The sequence below is a fragment of the Zerene cesonia genome, chromosome 22, assembly GCF_012273895.1.
Source record: "Zerene cesonia ecotype Mississippi chromosome 22, Zerene_cesonia_1.1, whole genome shotgun sequence".
NCBI classification, from domain to species: Eukaryota; Metazoa; Arthropoda; class Insecta; order Lepidoptera; family Pieridae; genus Zerene; species Zerene cesonia.
The window spans coordinates 143,845-171,779 of NC_052123.1; the positions used below are offsets into that span (position 1 = coordinate 143,845).

The window sequence follows — 27,935 nt, forward strand, 5'->3', positions numbered from 1 at the left end:
TTATAGTAATTTATATATATCTTATATATCTATTTCTATGTATTATGATTTTTGACGCAATCTTAACAAGTAGGATTCCTTAAAAAAATATCTTTATAATATGGAAACTTGGTTTATTATGTTAATAAAATATAATAGTTTAAAAAAACTATAAAACACGCTTTAACAAAAATCATATTTTGCAAATTGAAAACTGGAATAATTTTATCAAATTAGTGTATTGTCATCGGTCCTCAATAAATCTACAAAGTTTGAACGAAATCTGGCCGTTTAAAGTGGGTCAAAATCGCGCCCAAAGAAGTCAGTTACAAACAAACAAACATACAAACAAACAAACATACAAACAAACAAACATACAGGTGAAGCTAATAAAAAGCGTGTAAAAAATACAAATTACCTAAAACGTAATTAAAATTATAAAACCGAGTAGGTGGGGAACAAAATAATACAATATAAAAGGGGTAAACAATGACGCAACGCAGATAACATCTATTCCTCGTAATTTTGTGGTTATACCACGAAGCATGAGTCAGTTTACTACGCGTAGTATGAGAGATTGGATGATTTCATTCATTGGAGAAAAAACTGCCATAAAAACTTGTATGCCGGTTTTGGCAACGGTAAATGTTGTATTCCAAACTATTCGAGTATGCTTTATTAAGGTCTAGATATCCGATAAAAGAATACATTGTAAATTTGTTTTTATGCTTTTTATGTCTATGTTTTTGATGCGAATGGAATAATTTCAGGGTTTGTCATAAATGTATAATTATATATTATTGAACACATTACCTAAGTCTTATTGAAATTGGCTTATTGATTTTAATTAATTTATACAAAGAAATTTGACGAAAACATGTAATAACAGAAAAAATAATGAGACACTAGGTCACCAAGTATTTTTTAACTGCACGATACATAAAAGAATTTATATTAAGTATTCTGAAGTTCGATTCGTTAATCCAAAACCTGTTTAAGAAAATAAAGATATATTGACACTTACATACACACAAACCGACAGAACATACTTTTATATAGCATATGACTCATATGATTTAAATACCTTGCATAAAAATAACACAGTAAAAACACTTGCATATTAAACATTTCATCACAATGACGTCATATGCTTCCGTATTTCTTCAATGTCTTTTGATTCTTAAATGATCAACAATATTTTAATTACTACAGGGTTCCATATATGCGTATATGTAATGCATACTGTTAATGTTTTTGTTTCCTTCATCTGTATGTATGTATGTAATTGTGTGTGTAACTGACTTAAGACTTGATCTTCACCCATATCTAACGGACAGATTTAATTCAAACTTTGTACACTTATCAAGGATCAGTGAGATTACAGTAAACATATTTCATAAGTTCATCTTATTATGAAACGATTTCTTTGCGTATACTGTGTATAAGGCAAGTAATACCATTTGGTTAATTCTATTATTAAAGCGTGTCTCTTCGTTTTTTTATGTCACAGTCGGCAATGGAGCTGGTGGGTCGCCTGATGGTAAGCGCTACCACCGCCCATGAACAATTGGAGAGGTGTACGGTCGATTGCAGTCCTTACGCCTCTTCAAATGGATTACCGACGGCAAATTGGAAAGGGATTAGGAAAGGACTGAAGAGAGGAAAAAAGGAAAGGACTGGAAAGGGTAAGGAAGAGGATATGGGTCTCCGGCTCACCCACTTACCAAACGAAACAACAGTATCCAATCTCGCGCCGGTCTTGTGTGAGGGTGTGGTACTTACTATCCCGGTGCGTGCTGGCTTAATTCGTGCCGAAGCGTGCTCGACTACCACATACAGAAATAAATTTTTTATTCTAAATTTTTGTATATTTGGTTCTTTAACAAAACGTAGCACTAACGTACCGATTGAATGGAATATTTTAGGATAAATATAATTGAATATGGTCTGGATAATAGCATAGTTTCTGTTTCTCACGAAAACAATGATCGTGATGGAGTGAAATAAAATACTAATTTGTAAACACTGCCCCGGGCAGAAAGCTAGTTATATAAAATATAATAGTAAAAGTCTCTCTATAAGTTTACGTGCCCTTTATGTAACAATAGTTATCTGCCCCGGCTTCGCCCGTGGTACATATATTTTATATAACCTATGTCACTCAGCGAGACTGCAGCTTTCCAATGCTGAAAGAATTTTTCGAATCGGTGCAATAGTATTTGTGTGATAACATTACAAACATACACACAAAACCTCAAATTTAAAACACATCGATAAGACACACGGAAATAATTGTATAAAATAAATTATGTATAATTTTCAATGCGTTATGGAAAAACAATATTGCTATTTAATTAAATAAGTTTATGTAATGTTAGCTCTTACACTAAGCGGTTAAGTAAGATAACATTGTAGTATTATGAATGAGTTGTTTTTACTCATTAATGACACCAAAGATGCGACTTTTCAAATAATTTAATAGTATAATTATACTACTAATTTTAAGTCTATATTGAGTCATTGTCAATTATTTTAAAGTGAATGATTCAAGGAAACATATTGAAAGAAGCAAGTATACCGAGAGATCTCCGGAGCAGCTGTGTTCCGAACCGGTAAACAAATCAATAAGTTACGATTCAAAAACGCTTCTAAAAGAAGTCAACTCGATATGTGAATATTTGAGTTTGAAAAATGCGTGGAAACTGAAGCCAGTTACTTATATAAAAAGCTTTTATGAACTGTATTCTGATCAAAATGTTTGTTTCATATGTTGAAGTATATTAAAATTATTCGTTCATAATTAATAATAGTTTAATTTGATTACAATTAAACGTTCCGATACTATAACTATAATTAAAAATTAAGTAAATGAAGGAGTATGTAAATGATAAATTTATATAATGCTGATATAAAACTTCATTAAATGCTGTGTATGTATATGCCCCGCGGTTTCACTCACGTAAGTCCGTATCCCACGTAGGAATATCGGAATGAAAAGTTGCCTATATATTATTCCAGTTGTCCAGCTGTCTACATACCAAATTTCATTGCAATCGGTTCAGTAGTTTTTGCGTGAAAGAGCAAGACACACACACATCCTTACAAACTTTCGCATTTATAATGTTAGTGTGAAATAAAAATACAGTAAGAAATTAGTGTCTGATTTTGTTTTAATTATGTTAATTATCTGTTAAAAGTATATCTACTCTTTAAAAGTTTTTAGAATTTTGATCGAAAATTAAATCCAAATGTACTCCATAGTTCAAAAATAAAAATTATCACATGAATATTAGGTTATGCAATGACAACACCATTTCCCAAGGGTTGCAACCCTTTTAATTTGATGAAATATCGATTAATTCGCGTGTCCAAAGATACCGGTTTTCCCCTCTGTATTATTTTATGGTAATTTTGTTAACTGCGCAGTTAATTTTCGTAGACATGTAATTTATGCGTAATAACGCGTGTGCAAACCTTTGGGATTTTTGAAAAAACATTTCTTACTTCATCAATGAAACGGGTTTATCTTAGAATGAAAAGATTTAACTTTTTATCTCATAGCGAGCAACTGAGCTGGTGGTTCGTCTGATGGTAAGCGATCACCACCGCATCTGAACGTCCGCAGAGGTGCGAGGCCTCTGCGAATGAGCTGGCTGCTTTTAGGTGGTAAGATAAGGAAAAGATTGACCACTGGAAAATATGAATGGACTAGGAAGGGTGAGAAAAGGAAAAGGGCCGCCGGCGGTTATCTTCTAAATATTGATGTTATAGTTGATGCGATATTTTTAATATAGGTTTTAAATTAAGCACTACTAAACTCTTTAACACTGTGAGGAATTCTATGAAACGCGTATACCTTATACCATAAATACATTTTTTCTTTAGAAAGGCGAAAAATTATTGTTTTTTTTTTTTCTTGTTTATCTTAAAATCTCTTTAATAAAGAAATATCAATGGTTCAGAAAAACGTGTTACATAAAAAATCATGACTAACTCATCCTTTGTAGCTTGTACCAATAATTACATAAAAGGTATTGGAATTCGATTCCGCGTTCAGTTCCCACAAGTTAAATAACAGCATACATGTTAGAGCAGCATTGTCTCGCGGCTGACTAAACCGCTTCTAATGGATTTTTGTCGTATAAAACTATTTACAAGACTAGCTTTCAGTTCGCGGATACAGTATGCGTGTGGTAGAAGTTGACTCTGTCATAAAATCGCTCCGTTGCGAAGTGAAAGAAAGACAATCAAACGAATAATTCACTTACTCATTAATATGTAAGGATTCAGCTTAGCTTAGCAGAGCCCAATTAATAATCGAGCTATCATTTTTAAAAATTTTCTTTCTAGTTTTTGTAGCTAGCTGCAGAGTTTGTTACCTTGTTTGAACGCACTAATCTCAGGAACCACTAGTCCGATTTGAAAAATTATTTCAGTGTTAGATAGCCCATTTATTGAGGAAGGCCTTTACATGTATCACAGGTAAAGTCGGGGCGGACAACTTTTACATAATATAAAAGAAGCGGAAGATGTAAATTCTAAATTAAATAAATATTCTTTTACAATGTGATTTAAAATTACCCCCAAATAACATTTTTATAGCATTTTAGCTATGAAAGTATAAATTAAGCCCCTAAATTACTCTTTAGATATTTAAAAATCTATCATCCGCAGATACTCGTGCTGAAACTCAAAGGTCTCCACTGCAAAGCGCTAACAAAATAAAAAATTCAATAAACTTAGCAATGAATTAAGTTCTAGACTTCAACGCTCTGCTGTTAATCAGGGGTCTTCATTTAATAATCAACTTTGAGAACTATATTATGTCCTAATTAGCAAGTCTCCGCTTTACGACACTTTAATAATATCGTGCTTAGAGTCTCGATAGATCGTTTTCTCATTACCGAACTAGCTTTCCGCCCGCGGTTTCACTCGCGTGGGCTACAGAATTTAGTACTTCTTGACGCATCTCTCGTCAGCTGACTTTATCCAAAAATCTGTTGTAAATAACTTTAAATTCATTCTTAATTTAATATTTTTTATATTCCCGATTAAATGTTTGGATTGCAATTTTTTTCTTATAAAAATATGTAGTACTAGCTGCTCGTCCCGGCACGCCCCGGATATCAAGGTTCCTGTTTTATCCCAAGGAAGCATTTAATCGAGATAAAAAGCATCTTATCACCCAAGTCAACTCATACCAATTTCATCAAAATCCGATCAGTAGTTTCAGCGTGATTGACGAACAAATATCCAAAAAAAAATTCACATTTATAAAATTAGTGTGATAGTGTGATGCCCTTACGTATGCATACATGTAATCCTACTTTAGAATCACTCTATCTCTTAAAAGACTCTTATGAAAATCGTTATGTAATGTTACGTAGGTACAAACGTCTTTGATTTTAATAAAAATTACCTGTATTTTTGTTTGTTTCTCTATAACTTCGTGAGTATTGAGCTTATGGCGTTACACTTGTCATGATGTATAGGAAAATGGTGTCATGTAGTCACATTTTTAATTCTCGAGGCCACAGAAACGTCGCTGCCCTTATATCTAGAAAAGATTTTCTTATTAAGGATGTTGTGATTGAAAAGATATACAAAGAAGGCTTTATTTCAAGATTTCTAGAGTGTGTAAGTTAAAAGAATTCTCAACTTTATATATCGGGCAATACAATGGCCCGTTATATGAGTTTTAACGAAATATGTTTTCTGTTATAGAAACAGACTCCTACATATATGTATTTTTAATATGCATGTAATATGAAGCTTAATAAATCGTAAAAGGAAAATGTGAAGAGTAAATCCCTCTGGCAGGAAACACTGTACTCCCATGAGGGAAATGTGTATTATATTTCTTACGAATCGACTCTAATTTGCATACGTTTTATTGAGAAAGCGTGTCTGTACTAATATAGAGTGTGTATAATAGGACTAACGAGAGCCCGCGGTTTCACCCACATCGCGTGGTACCCGTGTAAATGTAATCAATGTGCTGATCAAGATATGATCTACCTGAGTTTAAAATTTATATAGAATACAGAACGGTTTGTCTGCAGTTTTGTAGCAATAGACTAACAAACGTCCAGAAATGTATACAAACTTTCAAATTCATAGCATTGTAAAGTATCCTACTAATATTGTAAATGCGAAAGTTTGGATAGGAGATATAAGGATAAATGTAGGATAGGATAAATGTATGTGTGTGTGTATGTTTGTTACTCTTTCACGCAAAAACTACTGAACCGATGATTGTGATGATGAATGACTGCATCGATTCCAAAAATTCTTTCACCGTTGTATATTTACGAGATCCCTAAGTGCTATATAAGCACCAGGGGCATTGCCGGGGCGGATCGCTCATCATTTTTATAAATAAATGGTTCGTAGACCTTCTTTCATTTTAATCAAACCGTAGTATGAGAGAGTAATACATTTTATTAAATACAACGTCTTACAAATCAAATTCACAGCTACAGATTCCGCACGTGTACTTGCCACAGATAACAAAAACCCACAATCTATTATAGCGCTCACATCCCTTCGAGCACTTGGTCAATTAAAACGAGAGCTTAGCAGTGAGCCAGCTATATCCCGCGCGATTCCTTTGATTTATATAGCTCTTAGAATAATGCTTAACAACATTACACATATTGTGAATCAAGTATTATATTTTTAAATGAAATCGAACTATCACACTAATCCTACTAATATTATAAATGCGAAAGTTTGTAAGGATGTGTGTGTTTGTTGCTTCACGAAAACTACTGAACCGATTGCAATCAAAATTGGTACGCAGACATTTGGACAACTGGAATAACATAAAGGCAACTTTTTATCCCGATATTCCTAAGGGATACGGACTACCGCCAGTGAAAACGCGGGGCACAGCTAGTGCTTTATAAGTGAGAAATTTTGAAAATTTCTCAAGAACTTGAAAGAAAATTGGTCCAATATATAACCAACTAAATATATCCACTAAAGCATTGTGAATGTAATCAGTATGATGACAAACAAAGAGACATGTACAATTGATTTGTACACTTGCACAAAAACGTGTGTCCGCGCCGTGTACTGCACACTCCGGGAATTATTCGCTTAGGTGTTAGATACCAAGCTATTGTAATCGGAGAGTTAGACTTGTTTAGAACGCTAGAACCTATAAAACATACTAATAAAATACATTTCGATTTAATCGTTTTAACCATTCTTGCATTTTCATGGACCTATCGCGATTGAACGGTAAAATATACCTGGAGGGTACCATGAAGTCACAAAGTAGTACTAATTCCAGTGTGAATACCAGAGCTATATAGGTCCATGGTAGCCCCACAGCGTTGTTATATGAATACTCCGCTATAATAATATATTCTGTGTAGATATAAATATACTTCATACGCAAATATACATATATATAAAATTACGATTTACTATAAGATGATTAGTAAAGCTTTTTTTATTAAAAACAATTTTTCTACAGCTCTAAGGCTAATCGTGGAGTCATTGCAAACACACGCACGTTCCTCCATTGTTCCACTTCACACCACACCTGGCGGATAATCAAATATAATAATAATTTGACCGACTGCGCCGATAATACATATACAATATTTATCGATTGCTACTTGAAGCAGTGGTGGCACAGAGGTGAGGACCTCATACTTAAATAGAAAAGTCGGGGTTTCAAGACCAGACGAATGCAGGAATTTAATTGATTTTTCAATCACTCCAAAACCAAGTCTAAATATTATATATCGCAGTCGGAAAGAATTAGTTTCATATTTAATATATAACAACAAATTTATCTACTTTATAACATAAAACCTTCATAACATGGACGTTACTGTCAGCGCACAGCCCAAACTACTGATCAGGCTGAAATTTTCCATGCAGTATACTATGTATGTAAGCATCCACTAAGGAAGGACTTTGATACCTAACTCTTACCCTCCAGGCGATAAAAAACAAGGCGACAGTTATAGTCATTTATAAGTAACGTTTCATACAAAATATATACCAAAATCCACGTCTGGTACAGGCCTTTGTTTGATATTGTCTCAGTTCGGCAGGTGTACACTTGCAGTGATTCACCGCTCGCTGTTAATCACACCGTTAGTGTTTTACAGGAGCTGTTGCACCGCAAACCGCTGAGATCTAGAAACTTCTAGATGTGATCTGATTTGCTACTGTAAGAATGTATGAATTTGGGGCGGTGAAAAACTGATGGATGTGTGTATGTGGATATTACGTAATATTATAAAGCTGAAAGGCCTTGTTTGTTTGTTTGAACGCAATAATCTCAGGAAGTACAAGTCCGATTTGAAAAATTCTTTCAGTGTTAGATAGCCCATTTGCTGAGGAAGGCCGTAGGCTATGTATGTAACACGGACGAAGCCGGGGCGGACCGCTAGTAAATGATACATATAGTTATGATGTGAGGTTTTTCAATATAACACTGATGTATCCGTAATAATTTAGTATAACGTTGAATCTCTTAATGTCATATTAACTATATTTAATTCTGTTATTTATATGTATGTTTCTTATTTTGTTCATTCAAGGTATAATGTAAGTAAATGCGAATATGTAAAGGTAAAACCAACCACTACGCAAATATAACAAAGTTATCTTCAACCATAACCACTTTATAAAAACTATGAATCTTGACAGTTTAAGCTTTGTATAGCGTCAATAAAACGTCATATATTGTTTACTAAAATGCTGACCAGTAGTTCCCGTGACTAGCGCGTTCAAGCAAACAAACTCTTCAACTTTTTATAATGGGATGTAAAGACAATATGGAAATTGCCCAAAATCAGAAGGAAGGTGATTCATAAGCCCATAAATGTTCCAGCACACATACCAGGCCAACATAAAGCGTTGAATGACAATAATATTCCATTCCATCAATTCTAACTCAGCGCAATGAGTCAGAGCCGCACGTGACTATTTTATATAATCAATTACTGGCGGTAAGCAACACCTGACCATTACAATGCTAAGTGATGAAAGTACAGAGTCAATATTTGTGCCTAAAAAGTATACCATGTAACTCCAGGACATGATGATTTTGAACGTGAAATGTAAGCCTAATCAGTGATTTTTCTGCGCAAAGGCTAATTAAAGCACACATCTATACTAATATTATAAAGCTGAAAAGTTTGTTAATTTGATCGCTCTAATCTCAGTAACTACTGGTCCCATTTGAAAAATTCTTTCAGTGTTAGATATCTCATTTATTGATGATGGCTATAGGCTATATATGTACCACGGACGAAGTCGGGACGGACCACTAGTAACTAATATGTACTATTGTACTGTAATTTTAATAGAATCACGTAGGAGGCACTGACTTTCAACTAAATCAACTCAAAATCGGTTCACCAGTCAAAGTAGCAAACAAAAAAATACACTCGAATTGAGAAGCTTTAATTTTTTGAAGTATTGAATATCCTGAGACTGGGAATAGGTCTAAGGCCATAAACTATTGAATCTTGTTCTATTAACCTTTCAAAATGCAATGCAATGCCCTCAAGAGTTCCCCACAGTACAAGTTTTTCTACAGGCGAAGATACAAACAAAAAAAACCCCTCGTCATGTTGATAATAAAGCCAATTTCCGTCGTTTGTTTTCCTTCACATCCGATTCTAGGAATATCGCAATCCGGATGATACAGTCTTAAATAATACATTGTAGGTACAAGGTATACAATGAGGATTTTATATAAATCCATATATATTCAATTGTCATGTTAGTGTTGGTTGCTGAATTTTTAATAAAATTTTATATGTATGATCTGAGGATTGGTCATAATCTATTATTTTAGTATTAGTAGTATTGACCGCCTCCTTGGTACATTAATTAACGCGTGAGCTTAGAACCGAGGGGTCCTGGATTCGATTCCCGGTGAGGACGCACAAAATAAAATTGCCCGCAAATTGGCAGTGAAACAGATGCATATCATCTGCCCCATACTTCACTAGGGGACACGGGACTTCACTTTATTATTTTAGTGTTAGGCAATTTAAAAAATCATATCGCATTAATCTCGGACAACTTTATATGATGTAATTATCAGATAACTTATCGAATTACGTTCAATCTGGTCACCATATAAGAATGCTTATAATTGCTTGAGTATTATAACTATTTTCCGCGTGTTTGCCCCTTTCGCGTTTGAACCGCAAACCTGATTTCGATAAATTTTGATACAGCAATTGTTTGAGACCCGAAAAAAAATAGGGTAGTTTTTATCACGAACTGCCTATTTTTTCACTTTATCGCGCAGTGGATTCTCTGGCGGAATGCTAGTTAGAATTTATGAAATAGTACCTACATTGACCTAACCTAGCTTTATATAGTATTTACAATTTACCCAATGTCTAGACAAATAGCCCACAACCCTTAATTCAGGACTTTATATACGAACATAAATACTAACAAATAAATTAGGTACCAACTTAATTTTTCAATTTTTATCAGTCAAGTATCACCTTTTAGCGTGTAATCTTATCAGAGATAGTAATCCATCGTGCATGGCAGGAGATAATTAGAGTAAGTCGAGTATTTATGTAAATAGCACTATTGTTTTGTGATCTTCTGAAAACATGTGTAAGTTTGAAGATTATTTAATTCTAATCACTATATAGTTATATACCCGATTTTGAGACCAAGGTCATGATTACTAATTTATTTATTGATTTTTCTACTAAAATCAGTAAATTTGAAGTAATTACAAAAAATCCGTCTAAGCATAAGTACGTAATCAGAATTTCACATTTCAAATATAAGAAGGAAAAAACATACTATAATCAAATTGTATCTAACTTCAGGGCCGGTTCTTCTATTGTTAACTTCAGTGCAGTGTCTGCACACGCGCGAGCCCCCCGCCCCCGCGCCTCTCACCCGCACCGCCCCTCAGGAGCGGTGGCTGGATGTCAAACTCAACCATTTTGATGCTAGCAACACTGCTACTTTTAGGATGGTAAGTTACTCAAACTCAAACTCAAACATTCTTTATTCAATTAGACTTCTTATAGAAACACTTTTGAATCGTCATAGCACAGTTTTTATTTATCACCGGTTCGGAAAGCAGTTTCTACAGGGAAAAGATGGCAAGAAATTCTGTAGGTATGAACGGTAGTCGCAGGAGAATTATTTATTCATTGTTATCATCAGCGCATAGATGTTCCCACTGCTGAAACACAGGCCTCCAATGAAGGTTCAGGCCACAATCCACCACGCTGGCCAAGTGAGAGTTGGCACATGTTACACGTCGTTGAATTTTTTATTCTTGGACATGCCGGTTTCCACACGATGTTTTCCATCACCGTTTGGAGCAACGGTGATGTTACATGTGAAATCAATTTATTTTCTGCGATCGCCTGGTCTCGAACCCCGCCTTGTCCATTTTAAGTCCGAGGTCCTCACCACTGAGCCACCACAGCTTCTGTATTTATTTATTAAAACACGAATAATTTTCGCAGCGTTATTACTACAACGACCAATTCACGAGGCAAAACAGTAACATAGTGATATTCGTGGGGGGGGAGTGGGAGATATCCCCCGGGTGGGCGCAGACCGGCCTGGCCTATGAGCTCGCTTCGCGGACTGGTAGCGGCCTGTTTTATACTGAACATCGGTACTATGGCAGCACCAGGCCTACTGCGTGAGTATCGTTTCTTTTTTTTATTTTATTTAATTATAGATTTTTAATAAATGATGTCTTCTTCTCTTTGTTAATCGTTTCAGCCAGGAGGACTGCGCCAATGTCCTGTGAGTGGTAGAGTCAGGATATAAATTATATCAATGAGTATAATTAAAAAAAGACATTAAAAAGTTTTTAATAATGATCTGAAACAGTTTATGAACGCGTTATTATTCATTTATAAGATTAATTTAATGCGATACTTTATGAAACATTGTAGGAAAGGTCAGAGAGGCTAATCGTCTTATGTGTATTTTTACACGCTTTTTATTAGCTTCACCTGTATGTTTGTTTGTATGTTTGTTTGTTTGTTTGTATGTTTGTTTGTTTGTAACTGACTTCTTTGGGCGCGATTTTGACCCACTTTAAACGACCAGATTTCGTTCAAACTTTGTAGATTTATTGAGGACCGATGACAATACACTAATTTGATAAAATTATTCCAGTTTTCAATTTGCAAAATATGATTTTTGTTAAAGCGTGTTTTATAGTTTTTTTAAACTATTATATTTTATCTTGTGTTTGATTTTACGCGAGTATTATACATTTAGAAATTAAAAACTTTTTAACGGATTATAAACGCTATTTCTTCATAATATTATTAACCCGACGTTTCGAACAATTTACAGCGAGCGTGACCATTCTTTAACTTCTAAACGTCTTATGTGTGTCGATAGCTTAGAGAAATCTAGGCAGAACTTTTGATGATTGATTATAATTTTACTACTAATGACTTGTACAGTGTGTGAATATTTAATAAAAACTTACCTAACATTGGAATGCACTTTTTTAAACTTTCATGGACAACGCACACCTCATAGCACATAATACAAACGTTCCACATTCATGTATTTTAATACAGAAGTTATAAAAACTCACCCCCTTTTTAGTTTATTCGGTTAAACAAAGCCCAAAATGATATGCCAATAATGAAGTTTCACGCCGCAACAAACCGATAAACATAAAACCGCATTCGGCTATAACAATATCAATGAAACTCTGGTTACCGGTAGCGTTGGTACATGCAAATTAATGCTCGGCACAGGAATCGAACCATACAACATGATCGTTGAGAATACGATTGTGCTGCGGCCGCCTGTCACACCGTGTTTGTTGCAGTGTCAAAAAATTATTTCAATCATTTATATCCATATTTAATTAATTCACGATGATTCAATAATCTGACTAAAAGAAAGAATTAAATTGATTGAATAGAGAAAATCACAGTGTAGACAGTTCAAACATTATGTCACGTCAAAATAAAAAATAAATCGTTTCTATCTAATGTAGGCATTCAGCCTTCGCCCGCGACTTCACAGACGTTTAACTCTGAGTAATTTAATAGATGTAATATTACATGTACAAACAAGCTTACAAACCTTCCTCTTCAATCACTATCTATTAAAAAAACCATCAAAATCTGTTTCGTCGTTTTATCGATCTAAGCATACATACATAGATACATATATAGGGAGCCAATAATATTTTAAGACAAAGAAGATATGCTGAAGTATATGAATTGTTTTGATGAATATTTTTAGTTACAATACTAAGCATCTGGCTTAAATGCGAGAGAGGGGGAGATTTTATTCTTTTATAGTTATTTTTATCTAGAATTAAATATAAGATTTGACATAGCCGAGGCTAGTATAAATACACACGTGATTTGTAAAAGGCACCTTACCATATAATTCCACACTGGTAAGTTCAACGACACTGAGTCATTACTACATGATACACAATATATTTACATAAGCTATAGCACATGAGTCATGTCACAGCTTCTAATTAAGTGTGTAATGTTTGTCCGATAATTTATTCGAAACGGATGTTGTGTTTAGCAAATTTTTTAGCAGTCAAATGTTATGATTCATAACATTGTTTTATTGCAAAATTGATGATACTTTCTAATGTCTCAGATACTTCCGCTGTATACAAGACTACCAACGCTGCCTGATATATGCCGGGTTAAAACAAAATTAATTATAAATACCCGCGCAACTAAATACCTAGAGGATGTAAGATTCCTGAAATAAATACATAATTTAGTGGCATGTGTAACAATTTTCAAAATTGTTTTTGTGCAAGTACAGCCTACAAACAATATAAACCTTTCCTCTATGATAATATATTGTTAATGTGTGTAAAAGTCGTGCATGTGAAAATAAACGGTGACGTCATCATCGTCATATTATTTTGGTAGATCATAATCGTCGTCATCAGCCCATATATGTTCCCACTGCTGAGACACAGGCCTCCTATGAGGGTTCAGGCCATAATCCGCCACGCTGGCCAAGAGTGCGGATTGGCAGATGTCACATGTCGTCGAACTTTTGATTCTTGGACATGCCGGCTTCCTCACGATGTTTTCCTTCACCCTTTTAAGCAGTAGTGATGTTACTCACATGTGTAGATAAATTGAAAAAAACAATATATTTCCTGCACGCTCGCCCGGTCTCGAACCCCGACTTATCGATTTCGAAGTCCGAGGTTCTCACCACTGAGTCACCACTGCTTATATATATATAATAGATCATAATACTTACTGTTAATAATCATATCATTTACTGATATTTGCGGCAACAGTTTGGCAAATAATTAATTTCAATTGTTATAAATTGTATTCAAACTTTACATTTCAAGTTTGTCGCTGAAATTCTTTAGAAGCGACATTCCAAGTTGAAAAATAAGGTATTTCTAAACACTACAAATTGTCACATACATTATATATTTTTAGATTGAGTTTATCTTGCAGTTAACTAGATTGTAAAATTACTGTAACTTGTACAAATTGTAAAAGTGGCATCAACAATCATTTGAAAAATACAATAAATATACATCAGTGTACTTCCTATAAATTGCTCTCTATATGAAAATATTTATCATTGCACTTGCAAAATAAACAACAGTGCCTAAATGTACGATGGTTCGGTGCTAAATCGGTGTGACAGGCGGCCGCTGGAACAGTATACCATCAACCATAAACGTTAATTAGTCGCAGTGGATTCCAAATCACGAACTAATTCCATCCCGATGGACGCGTCCCATAATACTTGTATTTATATCATATGGATTTAACGGCTCGTAATGTTCGACTTGATACTAGATAGACTCGCGACTTCGTTCAGAAATCAGTGGAGTTGTGGCGTAATAATATCATAAAAAATCGTCGTCCGTTTGTTTACGAATATTATGTGTATAATATTCTTATTAATATTATTGTTCAGAAAGTTATATAATACAAATGAATAGATAGATACGATAATTTATGATTTCGTCCCACAAGCATCCCTAGGAGTGCATAGTAGGTAGCTATATGACAAATAAAAAAGTCATTGTGTCTTAAATTTAACTCCTTTAACCTTCAAACAGTGCAGTCTAACAAAATCAATCATTGAACATGTTGTTTTTCTACAAATTCGGCTAATAAGCATTTTCATTAATTACCCCCTTAAACAACGTTAAAACTAAAGCATTTTTACAATTCGGGCCATTGTTTTGAATGATTATCATGACGACTGTCAATTGCGCGCCAAAACCGAGAGGGTGGCGCGGTTCGGGCGCGCTGCCAACTGCCTTATGGATCGACAGTTACCTCTGAGTTATTATTATTGAAGGGGAGTTTATGCAATATATAGATTTTGTATAAAATACATATGCCGGCATATATACTATCGGTTAGATAGTTCATTAATTAAATTGCTAGCGTTAAATTGCTAGCGAATTTATGCAAATAAATCATAATTTTTCCACAGTCTGCAATCTCGTTGAACTCTTAAATGAACGTTTAAATTCGAAAAAAATGCAGTATTTTATAATAACAGATTAATAAAAGTATACGAGTTATCATATCAATTTCCGAGAAGTCCTACATTAGATGGAGCAAATCTAATTGCCTGGCCAGTGACCCACTAACCTATGGTCTACATTTAGTAGTTGAATTATAGTAGGATAATACCATCATACGAATATCGGAAGCTTAAAACTACGCTCCTTCTTTAACTAATCAATTTTAACTAAAAGCGGTTATTGTGGCTTAACTATAATATTTAGACATATGCCCTCGTGAACTTATTTCTTCGCAATCATATGTACTTTGATTGTGTAGAACTTATTTAGAAATTTTTAACGGATTTTAAACGCGATTTATTCATTATATTATTAACCCGACGTTTCGAACACTTTACAGCGAGCGTGGTCACGGGGAGACTCCCCGTTCCAAGTTTTTAATTTCTTAATGTATAAAACGCGCGTAAAATCAAACACAAAAATTATGTGTTTTTGTTGTATCAGCAATAGATTTAGCAGCGCACTCTAATTACCAGTCTTTTAGACATGTTTTTCAAGGGTACAAGGCGGGTAAACGGGTACGTGTCCGTGGGAATTTCGGGAATATTTATACATATAAACTTTCCTCTTGAATCAATCTATATATTAAAAAAACTCGTCAAAATCTTATTCGACATTATTTTATAATATGAAGTGATTTTGCACAAGGCTCGGTGAAAATGTAACAATTTAATGAGTTTATTTATTATCCCGATTAAAATTGCTGTATTAATAAATAACTTCCTTGCGTATACTCTGTATAAGAGCAAATGTGACAATTCAGTTGATTGTTTAAATTATAGGGTGATTTTTATTTTTGAACTATATTTATTTATTATAATAGTAGTTCAAGTCTAATTTCCTTTTATTTTCAGAGACACGCAATTAACAAATCTTCGGTTCTTAAATGTGGACCAGGCGCTCGGTGACCTGGCCCAGTTCATTCAGTACATCAAAAGCGATCGCTATGAAGGTGGAAAGTTTAAGTAAGTCCTTACGAATAATTCTGCACATATGGTATATGATTTATGTATTGCATCGATTCAAAGAACTACTATGACTACTAAGAGTAGTAAAAATATTTGAGATGCTTTGATAGTATTTCGGTCACAGGGACTAGTGATAAAGTCAATTTGAAACAAATTCATGGCTAACTTTAACTTATTGCTTAATTGATTCATGTTTAGCTTTGTTTACTAACAGGTGGCGTCACTTATATCTTCATTTTATTATGGCTGTGACCTGTGGTTTCACTCACTGAGGATAAAATAGCACATCAGCTATCTGCCAGTTTAAAACCCGTCAAAATTGGTTGAAAGAGCAAAAAGACAGACAGATAAACATTGTAGAAACTTGTTTTAGTATATGTACAGTGAGTACGTCATAAAGTAAAGAGCTGTTGTTTTAATAATGCAAAGAGATTTTCCAAGTTTATCTATTGGTCTATTAATGTTAACATTTTGTTTTCATGATAATAAATCTTATATCGTAGACTAAAGTGAACCAAAATATGCATTTTAGGACAATAATAAATGAGTTTAAATGCTAGGAACGCATCAGTGGGCCTGGTTGGATGTTCATACGCTGGCAGCATGGCTACTTGGATGCGCCTCGCCTACCCGCACCTGGTGAATGCTGTCTTCTCAGACAGCGGACCACTGCACGCACAGGAAGATTTCCCTGGTAACTGATACACTGATATTATACACGAAATAAACTCTTTTTTATATGTGTGAAATGGCGATATTAATAAACATATAGATTATATATCAATTTTTCATTATATTATTAACCCGACGTTTCGAACACTTTACGGCGAGCGTGGTCGCGGGGAGACTGATTAATAATATAATGAATAAATCTCGTTAAAAATCCTTTTAAAAGTCTTTAATTTCTAAATGTATACTCTGTAAAATCAAGCACAAGAAAATATTAATATACATGTTATATTTCTGCTATATAAGAACATTTTATAAAAACAAGCAAACATTACAGAGTATCTAGAAGTGATAACAGAAGCGCTACGCTCGCAGGGCAGCGAAGCATGCCTCGCCAGTGTGGCGGAGGCGGTGCAGCGGATGGTCGAGCTGTTGGCGACTGACGATGGTGCTGCACAAATATCTACCATGTTCAAGTGAGTTGTCCGCTGCTTCACCCGCTTGGTTTATAAGGATTTTGTGGGTACAGAACAAACGGTCATACCGATTTATCCCCACGAGGGTAGAATTTATTAGCATCCTTTCTTAGCGAATGCCTACGTATACGATATGCATTCCAAATCATATATATCAGTCCAGTAGTTTGGGCGGTGTGTCGATAGATCACTCAGACACCTTTGCGTATTATATAATACTAGCTGCACCCCGCGGTTTTACCCGCGTAAGTGCGTATTCCGTAGGAATATCGGGATAAGAGTTGCCTATATGTTATTCCAGTTGTCCAGCTGTCTATGTACCAAATTTCATTGCAATCGGTTAAGCAGTAACACACATCCTTACAAACTTTCGCATTTATAATATTATAGTAGGAAGGATGTTTAATTTTTAGTTTTATAGCATTGAAATGCTTTATAAATGAGAAATTTTGAAAGAATAGAAAAAATTCGATCACGAGGCAGGATTCGAACCTGCGTATCTTGCCTAACCGTAGCAACGCCTAGCCTCTCGGCCACCCGTGATCCTGCCACAGTAATCGAATTTCTTCTAGTCTTTCGGTTTCATGTGCCTAAGGGGCACCCCGCGCCATCTATTGAGATGATTAAGAACCATCACAACCAATACGAAACATTATTTCAATGATTACAATATTGTATCGATGGAACGCGGCCTTTGTTTAATTTAATTTTTAGTTTTATAGCATTGAAACCGAAAGACTAGAAGAAATTCGATTACTGTGGCAGGATCACGGGTGGCCGAGAGGCTAGGCGTTGCTACGGTTAGGCAAGATACGCAGGTTCGAATCCTGCCTCGTGATCGAATTTTTTCTATTCTTTCAAAATTTCTCAGGAAGGATGTTGTTAATCGTTGTAACGATTAAAATATCTGAATTGTTAGTTTATTATAAGTGTACATCACAACACAATACAACACAAAACAACACTCCACACCATGCCACACAACACCTGAATTCCATTACTGTAAAACACTATTTTTTGACGCACGCAGCTAGAATACATAAAACTATAATGGCCAGTCATATACCCGTCTTAAAAGGTACTTCTAACAAATCCAATAGCCAAAAACTACAATATCTGCCATAAACAATTACCTAACCATGTTTAAAATTAGTCAGTTAATTTAATGCGTGAACATAATTGCCTTTCAATAAACTAGAAACAATCATATACAAACAGCTTAATTCCCAAAATATACCAAACCATGTTTTTACCAAAACCCAGCACTTGCGCCCCAATTCGCGCCAACGCGACCCTGGACATCACAACTTTCTTCTGGTACGGCATCACGGAGACCTTCGCCTATCTGGTGCAGTACGCAACGCCGGGGGACATAGCTAGAGCGTGTGACGTCATCACGAATAATGCAGTGGGTAAGAACGATGAGGAAGTCTTTTTTAATAGATTTGGTCTTTTCTCTCTTCTCTTCCATCTCTTCATCTATCTAAACTGTAGTAAGAGATCTATACTTATATATTCTTTTATAATTCTTATATTTATATATTCTTTACATCGAAATCACATCTGAAGAAGCGATACACAATCCGTTAATAAACGATAAACAATCCGTTTTGTATCGATTATAATATTATTGCAGCAATAACATACACAAGTTATAAAAAAAAACGGTTATAAAACAATCAATACTTTCTTTGTCCCATTCCAATAATTTCATACAGTACAATTCAAACTCAAAAATTTAATTATTCAATTGTAGTTCTTATAGAAGCACTTTCGAATCATCGAATTTTTACGGCAACATAATAATAAAGTAATAATTATAAAAAAAGCAGTGGTGGCTCAGTGGTGAGGACCTCGGACTTCAAAATCGATAAGTCGGGGTTCGAGACCGGGCGAGCGCGCAGGAAATAAATTGATTTTTTAATTTATCTGCGCATGTAGATAACATCACCACTGCTAAAACGGTGAAGGAAAACATCGTGAGGAAACCGGCATGTCCAAGAATTAAAAGTTCGACGGCATGTGACATCTGCCAACACGCACTTGGCCAGCGTGGTGGATTATGGCCTGAACCCTCATAGGAGGCCTGTGTCGCAGCAGTGGGAACATATATTGGCTGATGATGATGAATTATAAGATTTTCTCCTATATAATTGAGAGTTTCCTCTCTATGACAAATAGTATTTCAATAAGTTAAATCCCGTTTTTTATACAGTGAAAACATCAAATATCAACTAGTTTCCTATCCCAATCAATACGTAACATAACTAAAAATTTTCAGTGGACCCAGTGCAGCGTCTCGCTAACTGGATAAATAACGAACCCTGGACTCAACCCTGCATCGAACCGCGCTACGACGAGGTTCTAGTCAAGCACATGAACTACAGCTATGATGCACCTGATACTACAAGTATGTTCCATTACCTATGTTATTAGAAAACAGACACGTTTTCACGGATTCTTAATGCGATTTATTGATTTCGTTGTTTTAGATTTGAGACCCACGATGGCCCGTGTCCTCGTCCACGCACGCATGTTTTCTAAATGTATCCCCACTTCCCCACTAATCCCCACTAATATTATAAATGCGAAAGTAACTCTGTCTGTCTGTCTGTCTGTTACGCTTTCACGCCTAAGCCACTGAACCGATTTCCATGAAATTTGGTATGAAGATAGAACTGACCTTGGGAAAGGACATAGGATACTTTTTATCGTGAAAAAGGGGTAGCAGGGATTGAAATAGGGGAAAAATGAAAGCGATATAACCGAAATCCACGCGGGTGAAACCGCGAGCGGAAAGCTAGTTATCTATATATATAAAAGAAAGTGGTGTTAGTTACATTATTTAGCTATAAACGGACAACAAGAACGGATTAACCGATTTGGCTGAAAATTTGTGCAGAGGTATTTTCTAACCTATACCGGGGGAGGGACATAGGATATAAAAAACATTTTTATCCCGGAAATCCCACGGGAACGGGAACATGCGAGGAAAGCCTCGGGTCTTTCCTGCGACTACGCGGGCATAGCCGTGGGCGGAAATCTAATGTATTATGTGTTTCATCTTAACATTGCAAGCAATTGTAACGGATCAAAATTTAATGAAAGCTAGCAATAGATAAAATTTCGCAAAGAACAATGAAAAGCTGGTGTTATTAAAATTAATGTAAATACAGAAGCCGCTGTTCTACGTACAGTCTACACGTGCTAATAATTATTGGCGATGTGTCCTGACTCCTGACAGTAGTTTATTGGGAGCGCGCGTGATGGATTACACGCGTCACGGGCTTGTGCAAGCTGCATGCACAAATCAAATGTCAGTTGCGACTCGCGACACACTGCTGCAACATTACCGATGTTAAATCGATCTATTTTAATGTGGGTCATTACTCCGTTACATTATACATTTTCTGTTATATTGTATACATAATTATATATAAATCTGATGAGCTTGCTTGTTTGCTTAAACGTGATAATCTTAGGAATTATGGGGCCGATTTAGAAGAAATTTAATACAGAGATAGTTTAAGACCCGAGAAAGGACATAGGAAATCTCCCTGGAACGGAAACTATATATAGCTATACCTAACTGGCGTTTGTGTCGAAATGAATTCTTCGATGGAAATTATATTTTCTTTGTTCCTATATTACTTATAGAGGAAACATGTGTGCGTGTTTGTATGTATGTGTGTAATGTTATCACACAAAATCTACTGGATCGATATCAAACATTCTATCACCACCAGAAAGCTGCAACTTCTTAAACTTGCAAGTAGCAACGCTATATAGCCAAGTAACTAGGGCCGGGGCGGCGCGATAGGTTAATATAATTTTGATATATTAATTATGTAATATTCCCCAACGTGTCCGTGTGTAACACAATCCATGGAGCGGCAATTAGTATCTGTTCCCAATACATCAATGTTACGACAGGCCGACGCCGACATATGACTGCTGTTACACACTTCGTGTCGCGAAGTGCTTGCGCTCATGTTACTCGAGATGTTTTCATTTACTACTAGTTTGATTCCGCGGCGTCACTCGCATGGTACCCGGCTAAAGAAGCCAAAGGACCTATATAATCTATCTTAGTAACTAATTATCATACAGATCCAATCTGTTTTTGCGTAGAAGAACAAACATACATTGCTACAAAACTTTCACGCGTTAAAAACATTAAGCGTTTGTTTTATGTAAATCTCATAAATTAAAATATTCTTCCATTTACATCAAGATACGGTTTGTCTTAATTTCGGTAAGCTTTATTCTGTTTCGTTTAAAAATAGAATTAACGATACATTAGAAGTATACAAAATAAATAATAAAAGTATTTTTCTGTTATCCACAAAATCTATTCAATTTTACATAAACATAAGACTTAACAACGCATGTGTATTATTATTCATGTGAGCCTGGTCAAGGCAAACCTATACAATGTTAATCACATTGAATTTGTTGTAATGCCTTAACACACGAGCAAAACTAAACATAGAAAGAATATATTGTGTTAAGTAAAAATTAACATAAAAATACTATGCTAAGGTAATATTAAATAAAACAGTATCAACTAGAACGAGATAATAGATCGCTGTATGATGTATCTAGTATACGATGATTCTTTATTCATTTTTTTTCATTTATGTCAATAGAAACTTTAAAATTAATATACTTTTTTTCTAACAATCCTCAGTGCGACTGTGGACGTACCAAACGTGCGTGGAGTACGGTTGGTACCAGAGCACCACCAGCTTGCGCCAGCCTTTCCTCTCCACCGTGCCCTTGGAGTACTTTCATCAGATGTGCAAGGACTTTTTCTCTGCAGAGTGAGCTCATAGAAATGTCTTATACTATACTTATAGATGTAATGTTACTTACGAAGATTTAAATAATATGGATTTTAACAACATACTCGAATAAATGAATGTTATTGTTTGATAAACATAAATGCGTTTCGTATACGTATATAAGGTAAAGTTTGTTTGTTTATAGAAAGAAACCTAAGTGTAACTGAAAGCTGATTGTTAAATTCTGTACAATCGTAGCTACAATTACGTGCAGTCCTATTTTTACAAGGCATTATTCTGAGTTGCATCTACTTTAATATTATATAATTTGTAGGTTTGACTTTTTTGTACTTCATTATAATACGAGTAATATATTGTCTGAAATCGGTGCATACAGCGTTACATGCTTATTGACTATATTGGTATATCTTGATTTAAATATTTTTAATCGATGATCTAAAAACGACAAAGTACTTAAAACATTATATTTTCAGTATAAACGAGAGTCTGCTTCGCGCGGGCATACACCGCACTAATCTTTTCTATGGTGGTTTCAACATTCCTGACTATGTGGTATCAGTAGCCGGAGGCATTGACCCCTGGTCCCCTATGGGCCCAAACACGACCCACAGCAGGCCACTGGCCCCCGTTTATTTTGTGCCTGAAATCTCTCATTGCAGAGCTATAAGGTTTGTAACGTTTGGCCCAAGTGTATTTCGAAATAGTGAAGATAGTTACAAGAAATTAACATTTTACCTGATAGAGCCCCTGATAAGTCTACAAAAAAATTCGAAGTATACTAGTATATTCAATTGCTAGCAACAGCATTGCTAAATAGAATCGAACCGAACTTTCAAATATTGTAAAACTGCCAAAGACTTAATAAAATATGTCAATAGTTACATAATAAAGTATATCATATAATATATTTTACACTTCACAGGCCCTCAAACGACAGCGAAACGGAAATATTAAGAGATGCGAAACTATCCGTTCTGCGGCACATGGAATATTATATAACTGGAGGAGACAGTACACAATCTGCCGCTCATTCAGTGATGATAACTCCATTGATTACCGTGTACATGATAGCTCTGTGCTTTATGTTATAAAATTTGTATCTGCAATAAGCTTAATAGTATACTACTAAACTAATACTTAGCAATAGATTGTTATTTTTTATATGTATAGATATATCATAGGAGACCTGCGTCCCAGCAGTGGGAACAAATATGGGCTGATGATGATGATATCATTAATAATTATTGTGTCTTGTTTAACAACATGTCTTTTAAATAAATTATGTTATATATAAATATCTAAAAAAAATAACTGAAACTGAAAAAGTAATATCAATTTGAGAACTGGAACAAGAAATGATACGAAATATTAAAAATCAACTTTAAACCTCCTTATTTATATTCTAGAGCATACCTAAAATTGAAGATATTTGTTAGCCAAATTTTCACAATGCTCCCTTATGCAATAGCTATAGCAAATTAGGACTAATTAATTATTGAATTATTTATCGTAGAGAGGATGTCTTATATAGCATGAGCTTAAAAATTCAGTATAAAGAATTAAATGCTGGAACGATACGTGTTAACCTTACAGAAAAAATGATTACCATTAGTTAACACCTCTGATGTAAGCTTGAGGTGCATGACCTATCGTTTCGAAATAACCCACGTTGTTAGGATTACGTAGGCCATAGACACTTATTTTTTTAAGAAAGAAAGAAAGAAAGAAATAAATTTATTGTCTATAAACACACAGCACCGCACATACACAAAAACCTTAAGTACCAAAAAAAATATATATATATATATATCTCCATAAATAATTTATAACTAATATCTAGAATAAAAACTAACAAAAAAGAACAAACACAAAAAAAAAAAAAAAAAACGAAAGTAAAAATAGTTTACTGTGCGGCTTGTTTACACAATAGTGTTTTATCTTATCCACAACCCGTGAACATTTGCAGATCTCAGCAAATGCGTTACCCCCTTTTAAGGGATGGAAAGGAAAAGAAATACATAGACAATGGGAATGGATGGACTGGGAAGGGTGAGGAAAAGGATAAAGTTTTTTTCATTTCTGTGATATAATTTTAATGAATTTGTAGGCATTGCTAGTAACTCTGTTAATGTCAAACTGCTGATAAAAAGAATTAGGGGGAAGACAATAAATATATAATGAATAATATTTTTCTAATGTTGTGGCGTTTTCCCTTCTCCTGCATATATTTAGCACAATTTCATAACAAGCCCAGCCGTCGCCGCGCTGGGCGACATGCTTGTAACCATACTCCTCCATAACGGCTAGATTGATTATTATGCGATTTTGTGTTTATGTGTGTGTGTTGTATTTGATACAGACATTGATACAGCAAACACTTCAAATTTGTACAAGTATAGATTTGATTGATCTATACTTATACAAATTTGAAGTGTTTGTCTGTATGTACACGCAAATCTTAGGAACAAATCATTACTATAAGCTATATAACATCAGATACGGCGTAACTGAAACCGCGGGGCACAGCCAATGATGTCTAAAACGAAATAAGTTATTTGTCAAGGATCAGAAATAAAAGTCGATATAATTTAACGGTATTTATTGGTACTACTAATATTTAGTACATTTGTTTATTGTGAAAGCGCTTGCGAGGTGCATGTAGGTTGCGACGGTCATACATACAAACACGGTGAATACACTGAAGCCTAAACCGATAGAAGCATAACAATTTATATTTAATAAATACATCAAAAAGTAATATTCAATAAGGGAATGATTAATATAGATTAAATTTTTCCTACATACACCTAAGGCTTAGCGCACACCGTGCGACTATAAGTCGGTCAAAAAATACCAAAATTTAACTTTCAGTTAATTTGATCTAGTTGCAATAAAGAGCCTCAAAATATGAGTAAAATTCTTAGAAATGCACGAATTTATTTTATTTGTTTTATGAAAAATCTAATTTTCAGCGTCGCTACACATGCGCTAAGCCCGAAATTTAGTTAACATGTAAGATATATATTCGAGTGTACAAAATACAATATTTATAAAAGCCCAATACGTATATAAAGCTCGTGCAAGCGTCTCTACGCACATCCCCAATCCAACGACGACAAATTTAAATAGAATTCAATTCTAAGCCACGAATAATATAAATTACGCATTATAATCAACAAGTATTGAATAATTTTGCTAAACGACATTTAAATATTTAATAAGTCGCCTACGTGTACAGGATCTGCGACTTTTAAGTCGCCGGTGTGTATTTATAACTAGTTCTAAGAACATATTCCCCTAACTATCCATAATTAATTTTATAGATCGATTTAAAATTGAATAGTCCAAAAGTGACAATGCTAAATATAGATTTAATAAAAATCGCATAAACTGAAAATGTGCGCAGAGCCTAAAAAGTGTTAAAAAATGGATGGTTTTTGGTGTGAAACTAGCCTACGGTACAAAATATATCTCTGTCGGGCGCGGCGTCACCGCGCTCCGAGTTACACATATATATATATATATATATCTTATTTAATCCTCACAAGCTGTTCATTCCCGAATAAAAAATAACATTAAACACAATCTGTGTGCAATTTCCAAACATTTCTCTAATAACGGTTGAAGAGACTCAAATCTCTAACTTACTGTTTAATTTAAGAAAAAACCTTGACAAATTTAGTGCAGCTGGTAAAACAGTTATCATAGAAGCCAACTTGAACTACTACAATGGGACAACAAACTACGCATTTAACATAAAATTTTTATTAAAAATCAAACAGCTCATAACTTTATTAACAGAATATGGCATATTAAAGGTACTGTGTTGTGGGCACTTCAAACTTAAACTATCGACGTAACAAAGTTTCATTTATGGAATTACAGCCGTTCAAAGTCAATTCGGGGGCGCACCGAGTTATAAATGTGTCAGAAATGTGTATACCGCTCTCAAAATATGGTATACAAGCGTCGAAACATTGTATACAAGTGACGGACGATGTATACAAGTGACTACAAATTGTATACCGATAAAAATGACTACAAAACTCGATTGCGTTACATGATTTTCAATCCGAATGGAATAGCAAAGCCCCTACGATAAATAGTATTTATATATTGTATCTCATATTGTCCAATAATACTTTCCGATCGAAGCTATACACGCGGCTGTCCAATTAAAACGAATAAAAAAACACGACATTATTTACAAAATTTATAACTTAAACAAAAAATTGCGAGACAGAATAATAAACGTTTCGATTTTTCTCTATACAAGTTATCATCACAACTTACGTATGGAATATGATATATTTAATACTACGCATTACTTACAAAAAGGGTAACAAAATAATAATAATAATTATTACAAAATATACAATCCGATCGATTATTCGATATCGGCTCTTGTCCCGTTGTTGTGTCTGGTGGAATTGAAATGTTTCTTTGTTTGTTTGTTTGTCCGCGAGATGGCGTTATACACAAATGTCCGAGACCAGCTTTTTGGTCGGAATATCGTCAGCTTAGCGTTTGTTTGGTCTCCGCTCGCGAAGTCAGCCGCCGTTGCTCGGTTGGTCCTGCGGAAAGGAGTTGTTTCTTTCGATAAACAATTTTTTCCCCTTTTTTTATTTATTATAATTTAATGTAATACATATATGTCTAAAATAAGAAGTTGTAAGAATCAAATTAATTACAAGAAATTGAGTTTTTTAATATTTTCAAAACGCAAAACGTATTATACATGAGAACATCACCTGAAGAAATTTATTTGTATTATTTATTTTTGTAATTAGTCAGTGGGTGCCAGAATATAAATAAAAACAAACCTGTATTGATTGGTCCACGCCGTCCTTAAGGATCGACATCTCCTCCGTCATTCGTTTATCTGAGATGCAACAAAAAATTATTCTAAATTGTGTTCACTTTAAACTAGATATAACAATATTAGACGGTGCATTACGACCTTTTGTTTAAGTAAGTGGATAATTAGGAGAAAATTTATAATAATTGCGTAGTTAAATATTAAAAACACACTATAACAATAGAATCAATTAAGTTTAAATAAAAAAAATCTACATTCCAATCGATTATTCGAAATCGGTCTACTAAATCAAATCAAAAAGAAATCGGTTAAATTCAAATTGGAAGACAATAAAATCGTTTTATTTATGATGGTAAAATCTTGTACTAAATGTATTAACATTTGAATTGATATATGAAAACGGAACTCATATGCTTTATATCATTGCGGTTCTAAAGTTTGTGCAATATATTATATTAATTAGGAATGTAGTTAAATTCTACAGGGTGTGTGTGCGTGTACGGACGCATGTAAGATGTGAGAGTGCGGCAACGTGTGCAAGTGTGTGCGTTGTGTGTATCGGCGTATGTACGTGTCTCGGTTGTGTGTGCGTCCATGGGTGCGCGTTTACGTGTGTGCGTACGAGTATAGTGTGTCAGTGTGTGGCGATGTAAATGCTTG

General features: G+C 34.6%; 2 protein-coding genes across 11 annotated transcripts in view; one reads left to right on the forward strand and one right to left on the reverse strand.

The window, feature by feature from the left end:
- Positions 1-8,780: 8,780 nt before the first annotated feature.
- On the forward strand, positions 8,781-23,561 carry LOC119835935 (putative serine protease F56F10.1). Its single transcript, XM_038361070.1, has 11 exons — positions 8,781-8,808; positions 10,815-10,966; positions 11,469-11,650; positions 16,393-16,503; positions 17,067-17,200; positions 17,513-17,651; positions 18,915-19,063; positions 19,933-20,061; positions 22,342-22,474; positions 22,930-23,124; positions 23,379-23,561. Exons 1-11 carry the CDS (start codon positions 8,781-8,783, stop codon positions 23,545-23,547), a joined length of 1,521 nt encoding a protein of 506 aa, XP_038216998.1. The 3' UTR covers positions 23,548-23,561.
- A 1,479-nt stretch (positions 23,562-25,040) lies between these two features.
- The window catches only part of LOC119836103 (rho guanine nucleotide exchange factor 11), a 148,480-nt gene continuing 145,585 nt past the window's right edge, over positions 25,041-27,935 (reverse strand). For all 10 annotated transcript variants that reach the window (XM_038361350.1, XM_038361349.1, XM_038361347.1 and 7 more), the window contains 2 exons: positions 27,280-27,338; positions 25,041-27,030 (listed from right to left, as the gene is read on the reverse strand). In XM_038361350.1, coding sequence (XP_038217278.1) covers positions 27,007-27,030; positions 27,280-27,338 — 83 coding nt within the window. In that variant the 3' untranslated portion in view covers positions 25,041-27,006. The remainder of the gene's footprint in view (positions 27,031-27,279; positions 27,339-27,935) is intronic.